Source organism: Cydia pomonella, chromosome 28 (genome assembly GCF_033807575.1).
Source record: "Cydia pomonella isolate Wapato2018A chromosome 28, ilCydPomo1, whole genome shotgun sequence".
Lineage (NCBI taxonomy): Eukaryota > Metazoa > Arthropoda > Insecta > Lepidoptera > Tortricidae > Cydia > Cydia pomonella.
In genome coordinates this window covers 8,146,838-8,169,010 of record NC_084730.1, presented here as the reverse complement: position 1 = coordinate 8,169,010, position 22,173 = coordinate 8,146,838, and the positions used below count along the sequence as shown (strand labels likewise).

Genomic DNA, 22,173 nt, shown 5'->3' with positions numbered 1-22,173 from the left:
ACAACTGGGATCAAAAGTTCCTCTAATTAATAAAACTTCAGGGCATTAATTATAAGTTCAATGGGTATCATTATTAGCATAAAAATAAACTTGCTAATGGCGCTCCCGCATAAATAACTTCACGTAGACATAACGGTATTTTATGTATATTCAGCGGTAGCATCATGGTTCCATTTTTATCACTTGTCACTATGCCTGTCACTTTCGCGCTTACATACTTGTTAGAACGTGACAGGTAAGGTGACAAATGATAAAGAGCCGACCATTACCCCTACAGTAGGGCTAAGATGGTCGGCTGTTTATCATTTGTCACCATGCCTGTCACGTTCTAACATGTACGTCAGTGCGAAAGTGACGGGCATAGTGACAGGTGATAAAAATGGAACCATGCTGCTACCGCTGGTTTGTATATAAAAATAAGATTTTGTTTATTATTAATTATTTTTATTTCTGTTTGTATTAAGCTTGTATTTAAGACTTCTATTGGTTGTTTTTATTTTTATGCCTATAATATAACATTTTATTTTATTTATAAGATATAATCAAAGATAATTTGAAATAGAGAATTGTCAAAGAAAACTTATTAGCCGCAGTTAATTTACTGCAATCTTTCGACACATTATTAAAAATTTTAGAACGCCATTTGACTTTGATCCTTATTATTGAACTGATATGTGTTAACTTTGTTAAATATCAAAAAGTGGCGCCATCTAATAGATCATAGGCCAAAGAAAATCCACCTCTATTGCAAATTCTCTTTGATATTCATAGGCGCCGGCAGCGGGTTGCAAGGGGGTGTACTTGCACCCCCCCTGGCAGGAAAGAAATATAAAATACATGTTTTTTATGCGTCTGCACCAGCATTAGAGTTTGTAAGAGATAGAGAGTCTGCAATGATTTTGATAGCATAACTCGGAACTATTTAACCCAAGAAAAATAAATGACTGCATCTATTCCTCTATTCCATTTATAATGCACCTCCCTGAAAGTAATCCTGACGGCGCCCATGTTGATATTATTTATAGAAAGTTTATCGTAATAATGATAATGTATTGGGATTTTAGCCCGCTGTTTGTGCTTTACTATACAGTAATAATTAATGCCATAAAGTTGAAATACAATATGAATAAATCACAAAGAACGTGACGTTTTTTTATAAGATGCGAATGTGGTAAGCGCCTAATTGTTGCGTAGTACTTTTTATATAGATGAATGATTAAGTTCGTTTTTAGAGTTCCGTACCAAAAAGGTACAAAAGGAACCCTTATGATGCGACTCTGTCCGTCCGACCGTCCGTCCGTCCGTGCGTCCATCCGTCCATCCGTCCGTCTGTCTGTCTGTCTGTCTGTCTGTCTGTCTGTCTGTCTGTCTGTCTGTCTGTCCGTCCGTCTGTCTGTCTGTCTGTCTGTCTGTCTGTCTGTCTGTCTGTCTGTCTGTCTGTCTGTCTGTCTTTCTGTCTGTCTGTCTGTCTGTCTGTCTGTTTGTATGTCTGTCTGTCTGTCTGTCACATCGCAAAATATCGCGAGAACCACTTAAGCTATGATTTGATATTTGTAATAGTTATGAACAACGCTTACCCAGACACATTGACAGTATTATTCTTTCTTTTATTTTTATAAACTATGGAAAATACCCAATAGGAAGAGGGGGCAAAATTTAAAAGTCTAGTGACTAGGTCAAGTGGGGATCATTTGAAAGAGCTCAAATTGTACATTCCAAAACTTCTTTCTTTTTTTTTCATAGTGGAAAAAATATTTATGACGGAAAATAATAACAACCCCCCCCCCCCCCCTCACCCCCAAATCTCCGAAGTTTACCGAATAAAATTTATGAAATTATAAATTTTACAGGAAAAATATAATCAGACCTCTAACTTAGTAACTTTTTTAAATAACAAAAACTTTTCCGCTTTCAGTCAGTCAGTATCTCAATAATACTAAATAATTTAGTATGCAATTTAATCAACTTTACGTGTGTTGTTTATTACACTTGAAATTGCTATGAGATTAACAGACACCTAATTTCAAATTTCCAAAAAAAAAAAAAAAATTTAAAATCGGTTTACATGATAGATAATTATCCTCGAAAAAACAACATACGCCCATTACCTCGCGCAAATTAGTTAGACAATTTGCCGGTAGATGGGGCTGTACACAATTATACTTAGTATAGTACTTCTGATAAGAAGTCTTTCGCTTTTATAGTTACACGAGTTATAGTTAGGTTTAAAGTTTGTTTGGACCCGGGTATGTCCTTAAACTACGTCAAAAGAGAGGTATGGGCAATGTGAATGTCATCTCGCCTTGTGTGGTAGGGCACAGCACAGCAGATGTCATTCCAGATCTAGAGCAGAGCCCAACTGGGAAAGTACCTCCACCTTACAGAAAACCGCAGCCAAATAACACTTGACCCTACTCATAGTGTTGTGTTCCTGCCGGTGAGTTAAGGTTGCTAGAGCTCAACGAGGGGGGTGGGGTTAGGGACGGCAACGCGCATGGAACTCCTCTGGAGTTGCAGGTGTACATAGGCTACGGAGACTGCTTACCATCAGGCAGGCCGTATGCTTGTTTGCCACCGACGTAGTATTAAAAAAAAAAACTCAAACTTACCCAACTTTATAAAAATCAGACCAAAGAAAATTACAGCAAATCAAAAACGCCCTCTGAATTATTTCTAACAGTGACGTTCTCAAAGACCGTGCAAACCAAAGAGTAAAGTAAGGTGCAAACGCAATCTATGTGTGTCAGTATTGACATAGAAAAAAAGAGACATCATCCGGCCTCCATAATCATAAAACAATATTTTCTTTAATTTAATATTAATTACAAAGTTTAAAGCAGAAATAAATAAAAATGAATAATAATATGAAGAAAAAAAAAGTCAAAACATAACCGACTATTATATACACATTTTAAATCAACAAGACATTATGATTATGATGAATATATCCTAAATTAATAAAATATATATTTGCTTTAAATGTACTTTAAATATACAATATCTTCATTAATACTACTATCACTAAAAACGAATTAAATAGTATGTGTTAAAATAAAATGCGTGAAACGAAACGCAAAACCACCCCTGCGAGGCTAATGACTCACTCTTCACCCTCGTCCGATCGCTCCCGAGCCTCCCCGAGCCCCCTCGGCCCGCGCGCTCCGTGCCGCACCGAAAACACACCAAATTCACAATTATTATGTAACACACATAAGTTTTTTAATAAAAAAAATATCAAGTGAAATGTCTGTGACGGAACGGCGCGTTCAATCGTTCGCGGGTGTTGTTAAATTAGTTTTAAATACATACTTTAGTGAAAACAGATATTGATTTTCTCGTGACGTCCCGTGAATGCGGACTGTGTTATTACAGTGTACATATTCGTATATATGTAGTGTAATTTATTTATAGTAAGTGCAACGAAGTGTTTATATAAAATATATTACGAAAAAACTCGGAGCATAATAGAAATATCAGTGCCTTTACAATGTTTTTTTTTTCATTTTTAAAATCGATCATAAACGCATTTTAATTTGATTAAAATATTTAGTTTTCTTTTTAAATGCAGGTCTAAAATAATATAAAAATAAACATATTTTTAATAGACGCCATATTTATATCAAATAAATCAAAATACGAATTAAAATTTAGTTATTTGTATTTAGTTTCTGCGACTTAAAATATTAGGCATCAATTTTCGATCGATAGCTCAAGCTAAACCTAGACGTAGGTGGTTCTATTTTTAACTTGGAATCGCACTATCTATGGTTTTGCGTATGTCTTGCAAGTATATCGAACATCACTACATATCTAGCACTAGTTTATATTTATTACATTTACTAAATCCATGGCCTAAGACAGTAAATCCCCGCAAACAATGCATTATTGTAAATAAGTGCTATAAAAATTATATTGAAGAAATCAAACTAACCTTTCAAGCAATTCCAAGTACCTGTCACCAAAATGTAGTATACTGGCGTTTACTGTCCATATATTTAAAGTTAATTTCATTTATATAGTTCTACCTATTTCAATACAAATTCTAGGTAACCGTACGTCATATTTTAAAATAATTTAATAACAATAACGACGACAAAATAGTTTCGACGTAGAAAATGTGAGCATTTAAAATGTCAGTGTATTACCGCATATAACGTTTACTATTTAAGTACTTATCTAATTAAATTTGTAATTATATATGTGTATCTAATTGCGTATGTGTACCTATATGTAATAATATTTACTACAATACGAAGTTAACAATATAAGGGAAAGTGTTTAGAAATGCCCAGTGTTATAAGTGTTATAAAATAATCATCAGTTGCAATGGTCCTTCGAACCGGATTTCCACAAGTAAGGTGTTTTAAAGTTTCAATTTATATCTGAAGCGTATATAAAGGTAATAAATAAATATTAAACGAAATTATTACATAAATTGACTAAATCCCACGGTAAGCTCAATAAGGCTTGTACTGTGGATACTTAGACAACCATATATACAATATATAAATATTTATAAACACATAGAAAACACCCCTGACTCAGGGATAAATATCTCTCGTAGCTCGTAGCAAGCTTAGCAATATTGAACCCGAATTTAGATTTAATAAATCCGATACCGATACCTTTTTGGCTGGGTTTAAAACCCAGTCAGAAATATGATCATTGTCAAGAGGTATGTCAGTTTAGTATGGAAAAATTAGTTCAAATTAAATGCCGCAATATGGCGCGTGCTCATATATTACTGCAGGCTTTACGAGCAAGTGTACGAGATATGATAAATGTAAAAAAATCTCTATGGGCTTTGTATTAGGATTCCATTATTTATTATGGGTAATAATATGAATTAAAGGAAATGAGATTACTAATGATAGGATTGGAATGAAGGAACGATAGTTAGATTAGTTAGGTAGTAATGAAGTTAGTTTAATTTAATACTACTTTCAGTACGGATTAATAACAAAGTAATACGACGACCAGTTTGGCCTAGTGGGTAGTGACCCTGCCTACGAAGTCGATGGTCCCAGGTTCAAATCCTGGTAAGGGCATTTATTCATGTGATGAGTATGGATATTTGTTCCTGAGTCATGGGTGTTTTCTATGTATTTAAGTATTTATAATATTTATATATTATATATATCGTTGTCTAAGTACCCTCAACACAAGCCTTATTGAGCTTACTGTGGGACTTAGTCAATTTGTGTAATAATGTCCTATAATAATTAAAAAAAAAAAAAAAACCCTGTATTAACTTGCACTATTTACAGTGTAACGATTGGAATGATGGAATAACAGAAATAAAAGACAGATGATAATGAAGTTATTAACTTATTAAATTTAGATGACACGAGGCATTTCGGAAATTGAGTTATTTATCGTCAAATGACAGAATCAATATTATTTGACGTCAATAATACTTAACAAAAAAGTCATTTTATACGAATGATACATAATAGGATTAATAGGTACCTATACATTTTTAAATATTACCGTTACTTTCCTTAATATTTTGACACCATAACCTTGAAACGTATATATGGAATATACATTTTATTGGTAACCTATAAAACTTAAAAACTAAATAAAACTAATCTTAAAATAAATAATTAAAAACTGACCCCCTGCGGCATGGTGCCGTACACACTGGCAGCATTTCCTCGTTATATCGCAAAATTTATTATTTCTGCGAGGAAGCGGCCAGCTCTACGATCACCGGTGGCGTCTGCTAATTTTTTAGCTAATTCCTTAAATAGTGTAGACGCATTTGGACCCCACGGGCCAAGGGTATCGACGCCAAAAGGTACGAAATCGATATATACAATATACATTTTATTTACAGTAACAATATACATAATGGACATATACGCATATATTAGCTTACAATATTTTAATGTAACTACTTAATCTATTTAACACTAAAAAGCACCTTAAAATAAATTACCTCGCTTGGCAAGTACAAGTACTTAGCAAGTCTCCGAACAAAGACAGTTAATACCCTAACAGCCTGCATACCTAGTAACATTGGAAGCGAGCCAAGTAGTCTACCGCCTTACGAATTGAAGACGTGAAGGAGAAAATTGCTATCTGAAAACGATTTTTTATCGTATTCACAAGATGTTGGGTCACGTAACATATAAGGGCACTCAGATAAAAGTTTTTTTTTTCATTTAGTTTTTCCAAAAAAAATTTTCGTGTTCTGATCAGGAAAAAGTAAAAGCATAAAAACGACGACGCGATATTTTTTTTTCTATAGGGCATGGTCGTCTATGTCTGGCCGACGACCCTCTACAAAGGCCAAAATTTAGTTTGGGTAAATATGTCAATACCGAATACAATTTTTTATTGGTAAAATAAATGTGCATTTTACAAGTAAATATAAAACACAAACTTTACAAGTAATAAATAAATAAATAAATAAACATTATAGGACATTATTACACAAATTGACTAAGCCCCACAGTAAGCTCAATAAGGCTTGTGTTGTAGGTACCTAGACAACGATATATATAATATATTATAATTATAAATACTTAAATACATATAAACACCCATGACTCGGAAACAAATATCCGTGTTCATCACACAAATATATGCTCTTACCAGGATTTGAACCCGGGACCATCAGCTTCATAGGCAGGGTCACTACCTACTAGGCCAGACCGGTCGTCGAAATAATTATAGATTCCTTAAAAAAACAGTAATAATTTTCGTTTCACAGTGCTGGGTCAATAATATTGGTTAAGGTTATACACATAAACTCATCATTGAGTAGCATGCGTGGTCAATAAGCAATAATGTAGGATTTTTTTAATTGAGTCACTTTTCGAGCCCTGATAATTCTTACCTAGGTAGTTAGTAACAGTAAAACACTTTATAAGTAGTACAAAAAAGAAACAAAACAGGTTAAAAACAAAAAAGAAACAAAACAGGTTTCGTAAAGAATAATGGAAATCTCTTTCCTCAATACTCGCGAGCGGCCCACCTACGACCTAAAACTAGACTAGCCACACCAAACTCTACGCTACAGATGATCCACAAAGGCCCTTTTGGCATGGCCATAAAAATATATAATAAAATCCCAAATGAAATTAAAGAAATAAATAATTTTAGTAACTTTAAAAATTCATTAAAAACTTATCTAGTAAAAAAAAACGTACTACACATTAAATAATTTTTTTAACGATAATATGGACGAATAACGTCACCGGCACAAATAAGACATACAAATATATATAATATATCATACACCAGCCCTTTCTAATTGGCTTATGCCCATGATGCATGTTATTTCATAAGTTAGTTTTAAGAATATTGCTATACCCTTACAGGGTTCATGTGGAACTGTATTAAATAGTTTTAAAGAACTGTACACTAACATGAGTGCAATAAACAATTCTGATTCTGATTTATTATTCTAAAATACATATCAGGGATCTCTTCCAGTTAACCTTCAATTAATAATAAAGGCACTGACTTACTATTCTGCGCTATAACGTTAGAGCTAGACCAAGCTAACTAAGCAGCGATTTTGACAGCGCAGACTGTGCAAGTGTTATTTTAAACGTATATGTTATAAAAGTCTGACGTTTAAAATAACACTTGTGAAGTCTGTGATGCCAGAATCGCTGACAACTTAGCTTGTTCTAACTCTATACCTTTTGAAATAGACGTATATTTCCAGTGATCAAACAGTTATGATAAGATTAAAAAGCAAGCCGCACACGCCAAAATGAGGCTCTGACCGCCAGCATGGAGACCACGACGGAGGCCTACCAGTATGTGGGGCCCTTTCGACTGGAGAAGACCCTGGGAAAGGGGCAGACAGGTGAGCCTTTGCTTTATGAACTGTTGCAGTATTTATAGTATTTTAAGAGTTAGGAGCATTAAAAAAATTGTATTTTTTTTTATACTACGTCGGTGGCAAACAAGCATACGGCCTGCCTGATGGTAAGCAGTCTCCGTAGCCTATGTACACCTGCAACTCCAGAGGAGTTACATGAGCGTTGCCGACCCTAACCCCACTCCCCTCGTTGAGCTCTGGCAACCTTACTCACCGGCAGGAACACAACGCTATGAGTAGGGTCAAGTGTTATTTGGCTGCGGTTAATACCTATTTCTCGCTCCTAATTTTTACAATAACAAAAATCAAAAAATATACATCATATTATGTAAAAATATTTTCCGTAATGTCAATATCCAGAGAGAAAAATGGGGACTACGTTTGTGTGGAGAAGCGGCCATTTTAATTTAATAATTATTTAATTTAATTTAATACTTTAATTTTATTTTATTTCCTTTTAATTTAAAGTATCATTGAAGGAATATGTTTTTACCATATTTTTCTCACTTAAATGTTACATCCAAATGGACCCGGGTATGTCCTTAAACTACGTCCACAAGAAATCTGGTTGAAATGAAATCGAGCACCTATACCTACTGTTCCCATGACAATGCAGTAACAGACTGACTAAATAGGTAAACAAACCTAGTTAGTTAGTCTGTTATTGCTACTAATGTTTATGTTAGCTTAATGTTTATCTAGTCTGCCTATCTAAAGCTATTACAATTGTTTGTAAGAAATCGCACTCGCACTATAAATATAGCTATAAATCAAGTAAGCAATAACTTACTTAACAATGTTGGAGGGTAGAATAAGTTTTCTGCCAACAAACTGCTATGCAGTTTGGCAGATAAGTGATCATAGCCGATGTAACTTCTCTTTTATAAAAAAAAAGAAAAAAAAAGAGAGGTATGGGCATTGTGAATGTCATCTCGCTCTGTGTGGTAGGGCACAGCACAGCGGATGTCATTCCAGATCTAGAGCAGAGCCCAACTGGGGAAGTACCTCCACCTTACAGAAAATCGCAGCTAAATAACACTAAACCCTACTCATAGTGTTGTGTTCCTGCCGGTGAGTAAGGTTGCCAGAGCTCAACGAGGGTGGGAGGGGGTTAGGGTCGGCAACGCATGTAACTCCTCTGGAGTTGCAGGCGTACATAGGCTACGGATTCTGCTTACCATCAGGCAGGCCGTATGCTTGTTTGCCACCGACGTAGTATTAAAAACATTTGTATGTATTTATTAACATTTGTATGTAATTGGATTGCTTAGTTCATCTATATTAAAATTCTTAAAATAGTAAAAAAACTTTTATACTTATTGGGCTAATTTGTCACTTTTTCGCAGCGTAGCAATAAAATTAAATAATTAATTATATGTTCCAATTCTATCAAAATTAAATTAAATTCAGTCGGTGTTTCACATAATTAGCACGCATATGTAAATTAAATATTATGAACAATAAAACCCATAAAAAATTTAAAGCAAAGACAGTATTAAAATAAATCGTTAAAATGCGGTCATAATTTTAATGTTGTGTCACGAATGTGTAAAAATAACGCTTTTTAAAGCTTATTGCCAATCTTTTTACTCGAGCAGCCTGTGGGTGAGGTATACCAAGCGTGCCTACAGTGCCCTGAGAGTGCAGTACAACAACACATTCAGAATGTTGTTGGGCTTGCCCAGCAGGTGTAGCGCGTCAGGCATGTTTTGCGAGGCACGCACTGATGGGTTTCCTGCAATCATGCGAAAAAAGATTGCATCCCTGCTGACGCGAGTGAGACAGAGTCCCAATAGCATTCTGAATGTGATTGCTGTCAAGTTTGATTGCCCGATTCTTGCTTACTGGATAGGGCAAGTAAAGAGTGTAGCTGTAAATTTTATTGATTAGCTAAATATATGTGTATGTGTATATATATATATATATATACATATATTTAGCTATACTTATACTTATATTTAATATGTTCGTAGTTTTAATTTTAATCTATCTTAGTCTAAGTACTAACATAGTTTTTAATTATTCTAATTTCGAATTTGTACACTAACACCTATGGAGTTACTTGCTTCGTAATAAAGAATTTATTATTATTATTAAACGCCATCTAGCGGGTAGTAGTATGCACTAATAATAATTTACTTACTTTTAATTTGCTTTTAATATTATCTCAATATTTTTTAGGGTTCCGTACTCAAAGGATCAAACGGGACCCTATTACTGAGACTTCGCTGTCTGTCCGTCTGTCACCAGGCTGTATCTCATGAACCGTGATAGCTAGACAGTTGAAATTTTCACAGATGATGTATTTCTGTTGCCGCTATAACAATAAATACTAAAAAAGAATAAAATAAATATTTAAGGGGGGCTCCCATACAATTTTTTTTTGCCGTTTTTATAAATAATGGTACAGAACCCTTCGTGCGCGAGTCCGACTCGCACTTGCCCGGTTTGTACTATAAAATTGTTAGTAATTAATTAGTAGCAGTACTGATAATTCTGCTACTCGATGCTAGATGTCGACTATAAAAATAATCATTTATCAAATCGTATTATTATAGATTGAATTAAATTACGCGAAGTTCCACGAAATCACGAATCCTTTACCTTGATGTGGTCTTGTTCGCACCTGGCTGTTGTAAATCCGCACTTAAACACTGCTCTTTAAGGTTCACTTTACTGTAACTAAACACTGTTACTTTACTACTACTTCACTGTATCACTGTCACTTGATTTTTGGTTACTGACTTGACCATGGAAACTATTTGACTCCATTGTTTTAGGAAAACACATCGTTATCCAGTTTGAATTTTACAAAGCGACATCTAGCGATCAATGCAGTAACTAATTTACAGTATGTACACGTATGCGGCAATTTTAAATCTCATCAAGTCTCGATCGCCATTAAGCAAATTAATTATTACGTTTTACTTTCAACTCCGTATCAAAATTAACCCTTTATACGCTGTTGTTGACTAATTATACCTCTACGTGGGATGGATTTATAAAAATATTCTACGTCCTTCCCCGGGCCTCAAACTGTCAACATGTCCAATTTCATCTAAATCGGTTCAGTGGTTTAAGAGTGAAGATGTGATAGACAGACAGAGTTGCTTTTACATAAAACAATATTAGTGGGGATTAGACTCCAGACATTTTTTTGTCTGGGAAAATTAATAAAAACTTTGTAATAAAAAGTTGTTTTTTTATTTATTTGCCGCTTTTTCTGCTTACGGAAATGGCTTGACGAAATGGCCTTATAGCTTTCATTTCAAGCATTGCCATTAAAGCCGTCCACCAATAAGAGAAAAGCAAACAAAATACAATATTGAAAATGGTAACGAAACGTCAGACCGCCGCTAACATTTCCGCTGGTTGAATGTATGTGGGTCACCGATTGTCCAGACAATATTTTCCTCTAATAATAATAATGATCTGTTTAGGTTTTTAATGTTTTAGTGTAAGAACACTTCTCGATGCGTACTACTGAGCGGCACCGTCTTTTAGACTAAGCTCGTTAAATAAAGAAAAAAATGTAATGTTGTAACTTGTAACTTCGTTTCCTTACTTTCTGTAGCCTTTTTTGTGTCCCACTGCTGGGACGTTAGACGATTGACATTGTTTTTGTCTGAGGAAAAGGAAAAAAATGCTTGAATATGCTTCATGAAAGCATTAAAAACAATAAAATAATTGGATATTAAAAATGTTAGCGAAACGTCAGACCGCCGTCAAACACTTCCGTTGGTTGAATGTATAAATAAATAAATACGCACTATTAGGTGCTTAGAAAACACCCGTAACTTAGTAATAAGTCATGATACACACAAATATAGCTTCCATTCCAAGCAATATTGTCATTACAGCCGTTCACCAATAGGAGTAAAGCAAACAAAATACAACATTAAAAATGTTAGCGAAACGTCAGACCGCCGCCAAACACTTCCGTTGGTTGAATGTATGTGGGTCAGCGATCGTCCAGACGATGTTTTCCTCTTTCCAATAACATGGGCCATTATTACTTGTAATATATATATGTATTTGTTCCTTCATTTTCTTACTTTCTATAGCCTATATTTGTTACGTAAACTTCAACTCGCTCTTATTTTTATTGTATTACAATTTATAGCAATGAAAATTATTACCAGACATAAATATAAGTATTATATGTTACTTAAATGTACATGTTTAAATTGCCAACGCTGAAATTTTTTCAACGTTAACTTTTTACCTCACAGTCCTCACACCATCACGTCACCACGTCATAGAAGCTAAAAAACCAATTAAAGTATAAATTGGCAAAGGTTTGCACGATTAATTGAGGCAGCCACTACAAATATCACAAATATTGGTGCCAACACACCCAACATTCTAATTGTTACTTTGAAATTGTCGTATCTCATGCTAGTCAAAGTAAAAACGCAGCACCTACATTACATTAAACACTAATCAATATAAACAGGCCCTAAAAATAAATTATTGAATATCTCCAAAATTGACATAATTAGAATACCAGTTTCTTTGATAAAGTTACTTAATTTAAGCTCAATAATGCATCCTTAAAAGTATATCAGAGCGGCCAAGGTGCTCAGAAATATCTGAACGCGTCTGTATTGTCAAGGCACGCTAGAAGGCGACTATAGGTATAACTTTAAATAAAATTCATCATTCACGCTTTTTAATTTTAGATGTGAGATTAGTTACCTACCACCTCTTTCTTTTGACAATGCGAGATACGAGCTTTTCGAAACTAACACAAAGCTCCAAGGAATGTACAGAATAACTCACGTAGCGTGAATGGAATTATAAATGTGGGCCGGATTCCTAGGAGTTTGTGTACAGAGCTGACGGCTGCTATTGTCCTAGATAAAGCTCTCTTTTAGACTACGAGGAGCCGTGAAATGTGGTAATTTGTAAAAAAAAAAACAGTATTAAATTGTTGTTGTTTTAATTAATTTTTATTAGCTCTTTATTTACAATAACAATATACATCAGGGATCGGAAACCGGTATTTTTTGTATGGGAACGAAAACGGTATTTTTTCGTTCTTTGTTAGTTATTTCATTCCTAATCGGGCAATCTAATAATACGAAGTCGTTATCTAAAAACACAACTGAGTCCTACATTTTGAGTATAAAATAAACCGAAATATATGGTTATTTCGATGTTTTTGCAAAAAACCGGTTCCGATCCCTGATATACATAATGGATAAATACAGATTACTACTATAACTAGCTTACATCTAAAATAGGCCCTTGAGACATTGTACCAAGGATGCTGGCGGCATTTCCTCGTTGTTGTATTTAGTTTTCTTTCGTCAGGTTTTGATAAAATCTGGTAAGTTTGAAGAGCTCCTTCATTTTGATCGGATTAAATACGAAATCCTAGTTAGAGATAAAAAATGAATGTAATTACATTAGGATAGGACCTTAGAGAAACAAGAAGTAATAGAGTGCTCACTCCATACATCAGTTTTGGTACCAAAATGCTTATTATTTTCGCAGTCGACATCTAGCATCGAGTAGCGGAACTCTCAGTACTGCTACTCGACAATAGATATCGCAGCAAACAAAAAGTCTAATGCTCACGATTTTCGTAGTTGAAAATAGAGTTCCGGTTACTCTAGTTATAATATAATAATAATTGAATTATTGTCTGTAGAACACGGAAAATCGTCGAGCATTAGACTTTTTGTTTGCCGCGATATCTATTGTCGAGTAGCACTACTGAGAGTTCCGCTACTCTATGCTAGATGTCGACTGCGAAAATAATAAGCATTTTGGTACCAAAACTGATGTATGGAGTGAGCACTCTATTAATTCTTATTTCTCTATGGTCATTAGTGACGCCAGCATCCATTCTCTAAACTCCATACATCAGTTTTCTTACCAAAACGCGGATTGTTTCGCAGCTGACATCTAGCGTCGACTAGCGGAATTATCAGTACTGCTACTTGATAATAGATGTCGCGACGAATGAAAAGTCGAATGCTCAACAATTTTCAGCTTATATTATAACCGGATTAACCGGAACTCTATTTTCAACTCCTTCTGCTTATTTTTTTTTTTTTTTTTTTTATTTAGAACACAAACAGTCACATATACAAATGGATTTGAAGTACAATGTAGAGTACTTAACATACTTAAGAATCATAGACCTGGAGGTTCATTATTAAGTACATAATGTTAACAAACATACCAACAGCATAAAGAAAATGAAATCATTGAAATCATGAGCCATACTTAAATTCTATTTACTAGTCTTCAGAGGAGAAAAAAAAATACAATAAGCAGGTTTGACATTACTGTCTGATTCATTAATTAAATTATCATTTCATTGATTGATATTAGTTCTAAATTGTTGAGCAATACACTTTTCGACAATCGCGACGCAGGTGACATCTATTGTCAGGTAGCGGCACTGATAAATCCGCTACTTACCGCTAATAAATGTCGACTGTGAAACAACCCGCTACTTGTCGCTACATGTCAACTGTGAAATAACCCGCGTTTTGGTAAAGAAACTGATTTATCGAGTAAGCACTAACGCTATCATAATTAAATCATGTTACTAAAATGCTCAATATTTTGTCAACAGGTCTGGTCAAGCTGGGCGTCCACTGCGTCACGGGCAAGAAGGTCGCCATCAAGATCATTAACAGGGAGAAACTTAGCGAATCCGTGCTAATGAAAGTACGTATCTGTTTCATAATGAAAGTACGTATCTGTTTCATAATGAAAGTACGTATCTGTTTCATAATGAAAGTACGTATCTGTTTCATAATGAAAGTACGTATCTGTTTCATAATGAAAGTACGTATCTGTTTCATAATGAAAGTACGTATCTGTTTCATAATGAAAGTACGTATCTGTTTCATAATGAAAGTACGTATCTGTTTCATAACTATTGCGTAGCCGGTTTAGAACTTAGATTTAGATTTAGATTTATTTATTTTCATAACGATAAATTACAGTATAAATTATTCTTATGTTAATCTATATGAATTTACATTATGATCGTCAATGATTTGGCATGCAAACATATAATTATAAAACGTCAATAATAATTATAAAAAAAAAAAAAAAAAATAACAAATTCGAAATTACCGTCAAATTAAAAACTACGAAACAAAAGAAACAGGAAAACTAAAAAGAAATAATGGAATACATGTCAAACTAAATATTTATTTATTTTAAACTACTACGGTAGATGTCGCTAGGCGCATATAAAGGATATGGTGGAAATATTCGCTGTCAACGGGTAAGCCTCGGTAGCTCAGCTGGCAGAGCGACATGCTGGTATCTCGGAGTCAGGAGTTCGAGTTTCATTTTTCCTTTATTTCTAAGCATCTTCTTCTTCCTCGCGTTGTCCCGGCATTTTGCCACGGCTCATGGGAGCCTGGGGTCCGCTTGACAACTAATCCCAAGATTTGGCGTAGGCACTAGTTTTTACGAAAGCGACTGCCATCTGACCTTCCAACCCAGAGGGGTAAACTAGGCCTTTTTGGGATTAGTCCGGTTTCCTCACGATGTTTTCCTTCACCGAAAAGCGACTGGTAAATATCAAATGATATTTCGTACGTAAGTTCCGAAAAACTCATTGGTACGAGCCAGGGTTTGAACCCGCGACCTCCGGATTGCAAGTCGCACGCTCTTACCGCTAGGCAACCAGCGCTTCGCCTTTATTTCTAAGCATAATGTTTCATAATTCAACATTTATCGCATCACGGGCAAGGTTACTATTAAGATCTCAATAGGAAGTAACTTAGTAAATCCGTGCTAATGCAAGTACCCACGTATTAATTTATCATTCAACATTTAAAACGTCAAGCCCTTAAAAAATTTCACTACGCTCTAATGACAAAAGTCCGGACATCAGCCTAAAAATCCTGAAGTTTTTTCTTTAAATATGATCCAATGAGCCTCCCACCACTATATGCTGTTAGCTACATCATAACCTTCCCTTTCCTCTGCCCAACTCTAAACTTTTAGCTAACATCAAGTGGTTAGTTAAGTAAAAAACCTTACAAATCTCGGCGAGAAACGGGGTTGCCGGCCGCGTATCCCTATTTGACCTCGCTACGCTCGGCCGTCTATATCTACTTGTCCTGCAACCCTTCGTTTCCCGTCCTCTATAGTAATGTACTATAACACGAACGAAACGAAGCTATAAACGAAATTTCAAAGTTTATTTCGTTTATAGTTTAAATATTGTAAAAAACACAAATTAAAATATTTTTATAAGAAAGTAATTTATTTTGTTCTTAGACCTTAACACTCTCCAAGTTCCCCCGCAATCCACAAAGGCCAAAAATATTATTGGATTAAATTTGTCATTGGTGTTGAAAAGATAAGTTTTGGCGAGCAAAGGCTTAATAAAATCAATGGCTAACTGGCTTAACGGCTGTCATGGAAGCTTAAGGTCATTCTCCAGCGGATTTCTGTCATATTATTGAATTAAAACAAGTAATATTTTTTAACATGTGGGCCGATTTTTAATTTGAGAACAATTTTTTTTTTTTCGTTAGATTTGGTTAAATATTTGGCTGGTATGAAGAGCTAGTCATTTCCCGGAAAAAATATATAAATTTACATTGAGTTAAGAAAATATCGTACCTACGTTTCCCAAATTTAGAGGAAGGTTTTTTAGGACAAAAAAACCTTTCTTCCTTGAAATTGCGCTTATTTTGTACCAAATTTTATCGAAATCTAACGGAATAAATATACTTTTTGAGACCCACGATTTTTGAGACCACACACACTTGATAGCTTAACTTTACATTATCTAAAGAAATAATTCTTTTACAAAAAATATCATTTACTTTTATTCTAAAAACGAATGACTCTTAGGTTATTTCGACTCCGAATTACGAGGCATATTAATTAAATAAAAGAAAAAAGTGTCCCCGTTATTTATAAAAATTTTGGGTGTCAGTTTTGTGACTAAAAATGCATGTGAAAATGCGTCACAACTGTCAATTTTTTTTGGACTAATTTGTCCTTTTTTTGATCGCTAGCCATCGTGATTTTATTTATTTATTTAACCTTTATTGCACAATACTAAAATATGTACAAATGGCGGACTTAATTCCTTAAGGCATTCTCTACCAGTCAACCATTGGGCCAAACAGAAACTTACAATTGGTGCGGAAATCAGTACAGAGAGATAAAAGTCACTATCTAAACACCACTATTATAAACAAACATGCATAAATACACAGTATTATAATAAATACAAACAAATACTTATTTTGAGTAGAAATAACCCAAAACTTGGTGGTTTTCCAAAAAAAGTTAATTGTACACTTTTTTCCGAAAATAGGTACTCTTATATTTTCTGCATAAAGTTAAAATGTGCAATTGTTTTTGTTTCAGGTGGAGCGAGAAATAGCAATAATGAAATTAATAGAACACCCACATGTCCTAGGATTATCAGACGTTTATGAAAATAAGAAATACCTGTAAGTACTTTTTTTTTACCAAGGCTTAGTTGTATAACATAGTCTGACGAACACAACTTGTCAGTCAGTAAGAGTAAGAACAAAGTAAAATATACTCATCCCTTTCTTTCGGGTGCTAGTACTAGCGTAAGACAAATAAAGCATTGATTGTCTCTGTCTATGTTTGAAATGAGACAGTCCTGCGGCAAACTATACAAGTTGGCACAACAATACGTTGACCACAAATAATACTACCTATTGTTGATAACTTCTACAAATCTTTGCTTTGCTAAACTAAAACATATCGTAACCAACATATGAATACTCAAAAAATAAAAAGATAACCAATTTTTTACAAAAATATAATCAATATTAACTGCATGACTTTCAATTCCAAGAAAGATGAGGAGGAGTATTCGGTTGTGGTTATTTGATTTTCTATGTATTTTCGCAGATTATATATAAACCTACATTCGATTTCAAATATAGATACCAATACCATATTCCTCTTTACTATTAACGAAAAATAATACACAATATAATCCATTTAATCCGCTTCTTGGCAACAAAACAAGCCTGATTACTACATCATAAATAAGAATTGCATTTATAATAAAAAAATACAAGTTAACTTGTAACTTCTGTAAGATATATGGACAAGAAAAGGGTTAATTTTACGAAATACCTACGTAATGTCATCTACTCACCAAAAGATGGCGCTAACATCAAACTTCCGTTAGTGGTGTCTTTTTACGAGGACTCAAAAAGAACACAAGCCCAATAAAATTAAAATTAAATTATCATTTATTTCAGATCTTTACAATCCATAGATTTTGTTAGTTTATCTAAGCTACGTACCTAATAACTAGTGTTAGTATTTACTAATTACAACTAAACTAAACTAAAAAGTAACAAAACAACGTACAGGTCGCCCAGTCACAACTACCAGGTGCCTCCATATTCGACAGTCGCATCTATCGGATAATACTTTCAGGAAGCTGTTGGGACTGAATAAAGACTCCACCAACAATTTTGTAGGCTGTATCTTAATACTAGTAACAGTAAAGAAAAAAACCGTTATGCTATGGTCACAGAGAAATAAGTAAGTAACATAGAGTGCTAACTGCATACATCAGTTTTGTAGCAGTACTGATAATTCCGCTACTCGATTCTAGATGTCGCCTACGAAAATAATAAGCGTTTTGGTACCAAAACTGATGTATGGAGAGAGGACTCTATGTTACTTATTTCGCTATGGTACGGTGCAGCTAACTGAGCATGCAAGCAAATGCATTTTGAATTTTTTCGTAAAAATAATGAGAGTTCTCTGAAAAGGACCTAAGTCTACTAAAGACTCGGGCCTCTAACGTTGAAAATAACGAGTCTGAAAAACACAATCAAGTCTTAAAGCAGGGCGGCTACCGGCAAAATCCAAATTCGTCAATTGCGGGCATTTTGCTCTGTCACTCTAATTACGTTTTAGTGAGAGTAAAAGGGAAAGATCCCCGCAATTTGCGAATTGCGGTTTTTGCGGTAGGCCCCCAGATGACTCTAACAACTCAAGTTTTAACCAACACTATCTGTCACAGGTACCTGGTGCTGGAGCATGTAAGCGGAGGCGAGCTGTTCGACTACCTGGTGAAGAAAGGCCGGCTGACGCCCAAGGAGGCGCGGAGGTTCTTTAGGCAGATCATATCCGCTCTCGACTTCTGTCATAGCCATTCTATATGGTAAGTTTTTACGATTTTTTTTGCCGAATGCGATCCAATCCAAATTATTGGATTTGTTCCCTAATTGTACCATCATATGACTTCAATTTATATTGTGTCTTAATTTTTACCACAACTTACAACTAACAATTTACATTAAAACAATAGAGAAAAATCATGGCCGCACCATCTTTCACGCTATAGCGTAATCCCGTAAGGGCAGTGGAGCGACACTCCTTTCGGGTATTCTCGGCTCCGTCCGGCTCAGCATTGCTTCGAGCAATTATTAGGGTTCCACAACTTGACGTCTCTATGCGTGCACGAACACAGATAATGACTGGAATTTTGACAACCCTAAATAGCCGAAAGGGATAGTTCCATACATTAGAAAGTGACAGCATGATTCGTCCCTGAATCGCTGTCAAACTTCGGTTTTGTAGGAAGTGTTCATTTCTGTACGATAATACTATTATTTATTCGGTAAGGGATTCGTACAAGCACGCATCAAGCACGTACTGCTCACCCTTAACCCTTTACCCCCTTATTCATAAACGTCTACTAAAGTTACGATGCCGCTAATAATCATTTGTCCCTTTCCATCATACCAATACGTCGGAAAGGGACAAACGATTATTAGCGGCATCGTAACTTTAGTAGACGTTTATGAATAAGGGGGTTTGAGTTTGTCAAAGACGCCTAGACTATCAAAGATTGCATAATATTAATATATACGAACGGGTTTCGCCATGGCCGGGTGGCCTTAGAGGCTCGGGGCGTTAGCCACGTAAGCTGAAGACGATGGTTCGATTCCGGGCTCGGCCACTGGGAGATTTGGTCGCTTTTTCTCTAGTTTATGATATAAATTTTACATTTCTGTTACAGCCACCGCGACCTAAAGCCCGAGAACCTATTGCTAGACGAACGGAACAACATCAAAATAGCAGACTTCGGCATGGCTTCTCTACAGCCCGCCGGTTCAATGTTAGAAACGTCATGTGGAAGTCCGCATTACGCCTGTCCTGAAGTTATACGGGTAAGTTTACTAAGATATTACGTATGAGAGTTGTGACAGCGACATCTAGTGGAGATTTTGATCATCGTTTCGGCATAACATCTCTACAGCCCGCCGGTTCCATGTTAGATACATCATGTGGGAGTCCGCATTACGCCTGTCCTGAAGTTATACGGGTAAGTCTACTACGATACTACGTGTGAGACATGTGACAGCGACATCTAGTGGAGATTTTGATCATTATTTCGGCATAGTATCTCTACAACCAGTCGGTTCCATGTTAGAAACGTCATATGGGAGTCCTCATTACGCCGGTCCTGAAGTTATACGGGTAAGTTAGAGTTGTGACAGCGACATCTAGTGGAGATTTTGATCATTATTTCGGCATATTATCTCTACAACCAGTCGGTTCCATGTTAGAAACGTCATATGGGAGTCCTCATTACGCCGGTCCTGAAGTTATACGGGTAAGTTAGAGTTGTGACAGCGACATCTAGTGGAGATTTTGATCATTATTTCGGCATATTATCTCTACAACCAGTCGGTTCCATGTTAGAAACGTCATATGGGAGTCCTCATTACGCCGGTCCTGAAGTTATACGGGTAAGTTAGAGTTGTGACAGCGACATCTAGTGGAGATTTTTATCATTATTTCGACATAGCATCTCTACAGCCGGCTGGTTCCATGTTCAAGACGCCAAGTGGGTGTTCGCATTACGCCCAAAGAGTAAAGTAAGTATATAATTACGCCTGTCCTGAAGTTATACGGGTAAGTCACTGTTGCAGCAAGCAAGAACTTTACCCAGTGTCACGGCAGGTTTTTACATAAGCTTTTATTTAACTTACAAATGTAACTATGTATAGGTAAAAAACTTAAGTAAATAACCTGTTGTATGTAGTTGTGACGGGTTCGAATAGACAATACATGTTTAAAAGACACACACAAACAAAACAAATGTCTATTCGAACTCGTCACAACTACATACAACAGAAAAAAAAGGTGACTTACTTAAGTTTTTTACCTATACCTATGTTTGTACGGATCAAATCTTGCAAGATAAATTTAGCCCCCTTTCCCGGTTTCCGATGAAACTTAAACTTTGCATACATATGTAAGTCGGGTGACAATGCAATATTATGGTACCTTAGAGCTAATCTGATGATGGAGACAGGAGGTACCCATAGGAAATCTGTGATAAAACAACGCAACCTAGTTGTGTTTGGTGTTTTTTGAATTGTCTTAATGAGTATTAGTTGCCTATGGAAAGTAAAGTACAGACAGCGATAAAAGCTTGTACTAACAATGTTTTTTTTTACCAAAAACTTATTTTTTTATTCTCGAATGTTCGATGCGTGACGTCTATCTCTCAAAAATAAAATCCGGTTTGAAGGTACAACCACAAATTACGAAGATACCACGTGAGTGTCAGTTTTTACAGCGATATCTAGTAAAGTTTTTGATGAATTAGTTATAGTATAGATTAATTTCTAGATAGTGAACTTTGGCATGACGTCTCTTCAACTGATTCTATGTCTACGCAAAGAGAATTAAGAAGACCAAGAGTGCTCAGTCCATGCAACGGTTTTGTTGCATGCAATATTTTTTTAATTATAACAAAAGATAAAAAAAAAATTTTTAACAAATGTTCTTTGCAATAATCGACAACAAAAAGAAACACACTGTGTTAATCTTTGGCAGTGTTTTTGACAATTTGTTCGAAATATTTGATAATGACGACATTTTTCAAAAGTCAGAAGCTTATTAGTGTCATAAATAAAAAAGATAATCAAAAAGGTCGAAGAAGATTCCATACTATTCTTTGAGGATATTACCTTAGGACAGGGGTTCCCAAAGTGTGCGCCGCGGCGCCCTGGTGCGCCGTAGAAAGTAAAGAGGGGCGCCGTGAGTTCTGTCATTATCCGAAACCACAAATATTCGCGGGTACCTATTTGAGCGCTCGCATCGGTAAATAATATAGCGTCGTGTCACTCTTTTTCGACCGTGATTTTAAATTTACAAGGGCGCCGTTGCAAAATACTAGACTTGTAACTGCGCCGCAGGTTGAAAAAGATTGGGAAACCCTGCCTTAGGAGCTACTAACACATACAGGCTGCTCCAAAGTAAATAAAAAATGGTAATTTGTTAATTTCTTCGAAACCGCTACCTACACCGTTTGT

At 35.3% G+C, this 22,173-nt stretch overlaps 1 protein-coding gene across 1 annotated transcript in view; it reads left to right on the top strand.

Moving 5' to 3' along the window:
- The first annotated feature begins 1,844 nt into the window (after positions 1-1,844).
- LOC133533123 (serine/threonine-protein kinase BRSK2-like) overlaps positions 1,845-22,173 on the top strand; it is a 73,277-nt gene continuing 52,948 nt past the window's right edge. Inside the window, exons 1-6 of the mRNA XM_061872082.1 lie at positions 1,845-3,410; positions 7,682-7,825; positions 14,433-14,527; positions 17,210-17,295; positions 18,864-19,004; positions 19,866-20,016. Coding sequence (XP_061728066.1) covers positions 7,750-7,825; positions 14,433-14,527; positions 17,210-17,295; positions 18,864-19,004; positions 19,866-20,016 — 549 coding nt within the window. The 5' untranslated portion in view covers positions 1,845-3,410; positions 7,682-7,749. The remainder of the gene's footprint in view (positions 3,411-7,681; positions 7,826-14,432; positions 14,528-17,209; positions 17,296-18,863; positions 19,005-19,865; positions 20,017-22,173) is intronic.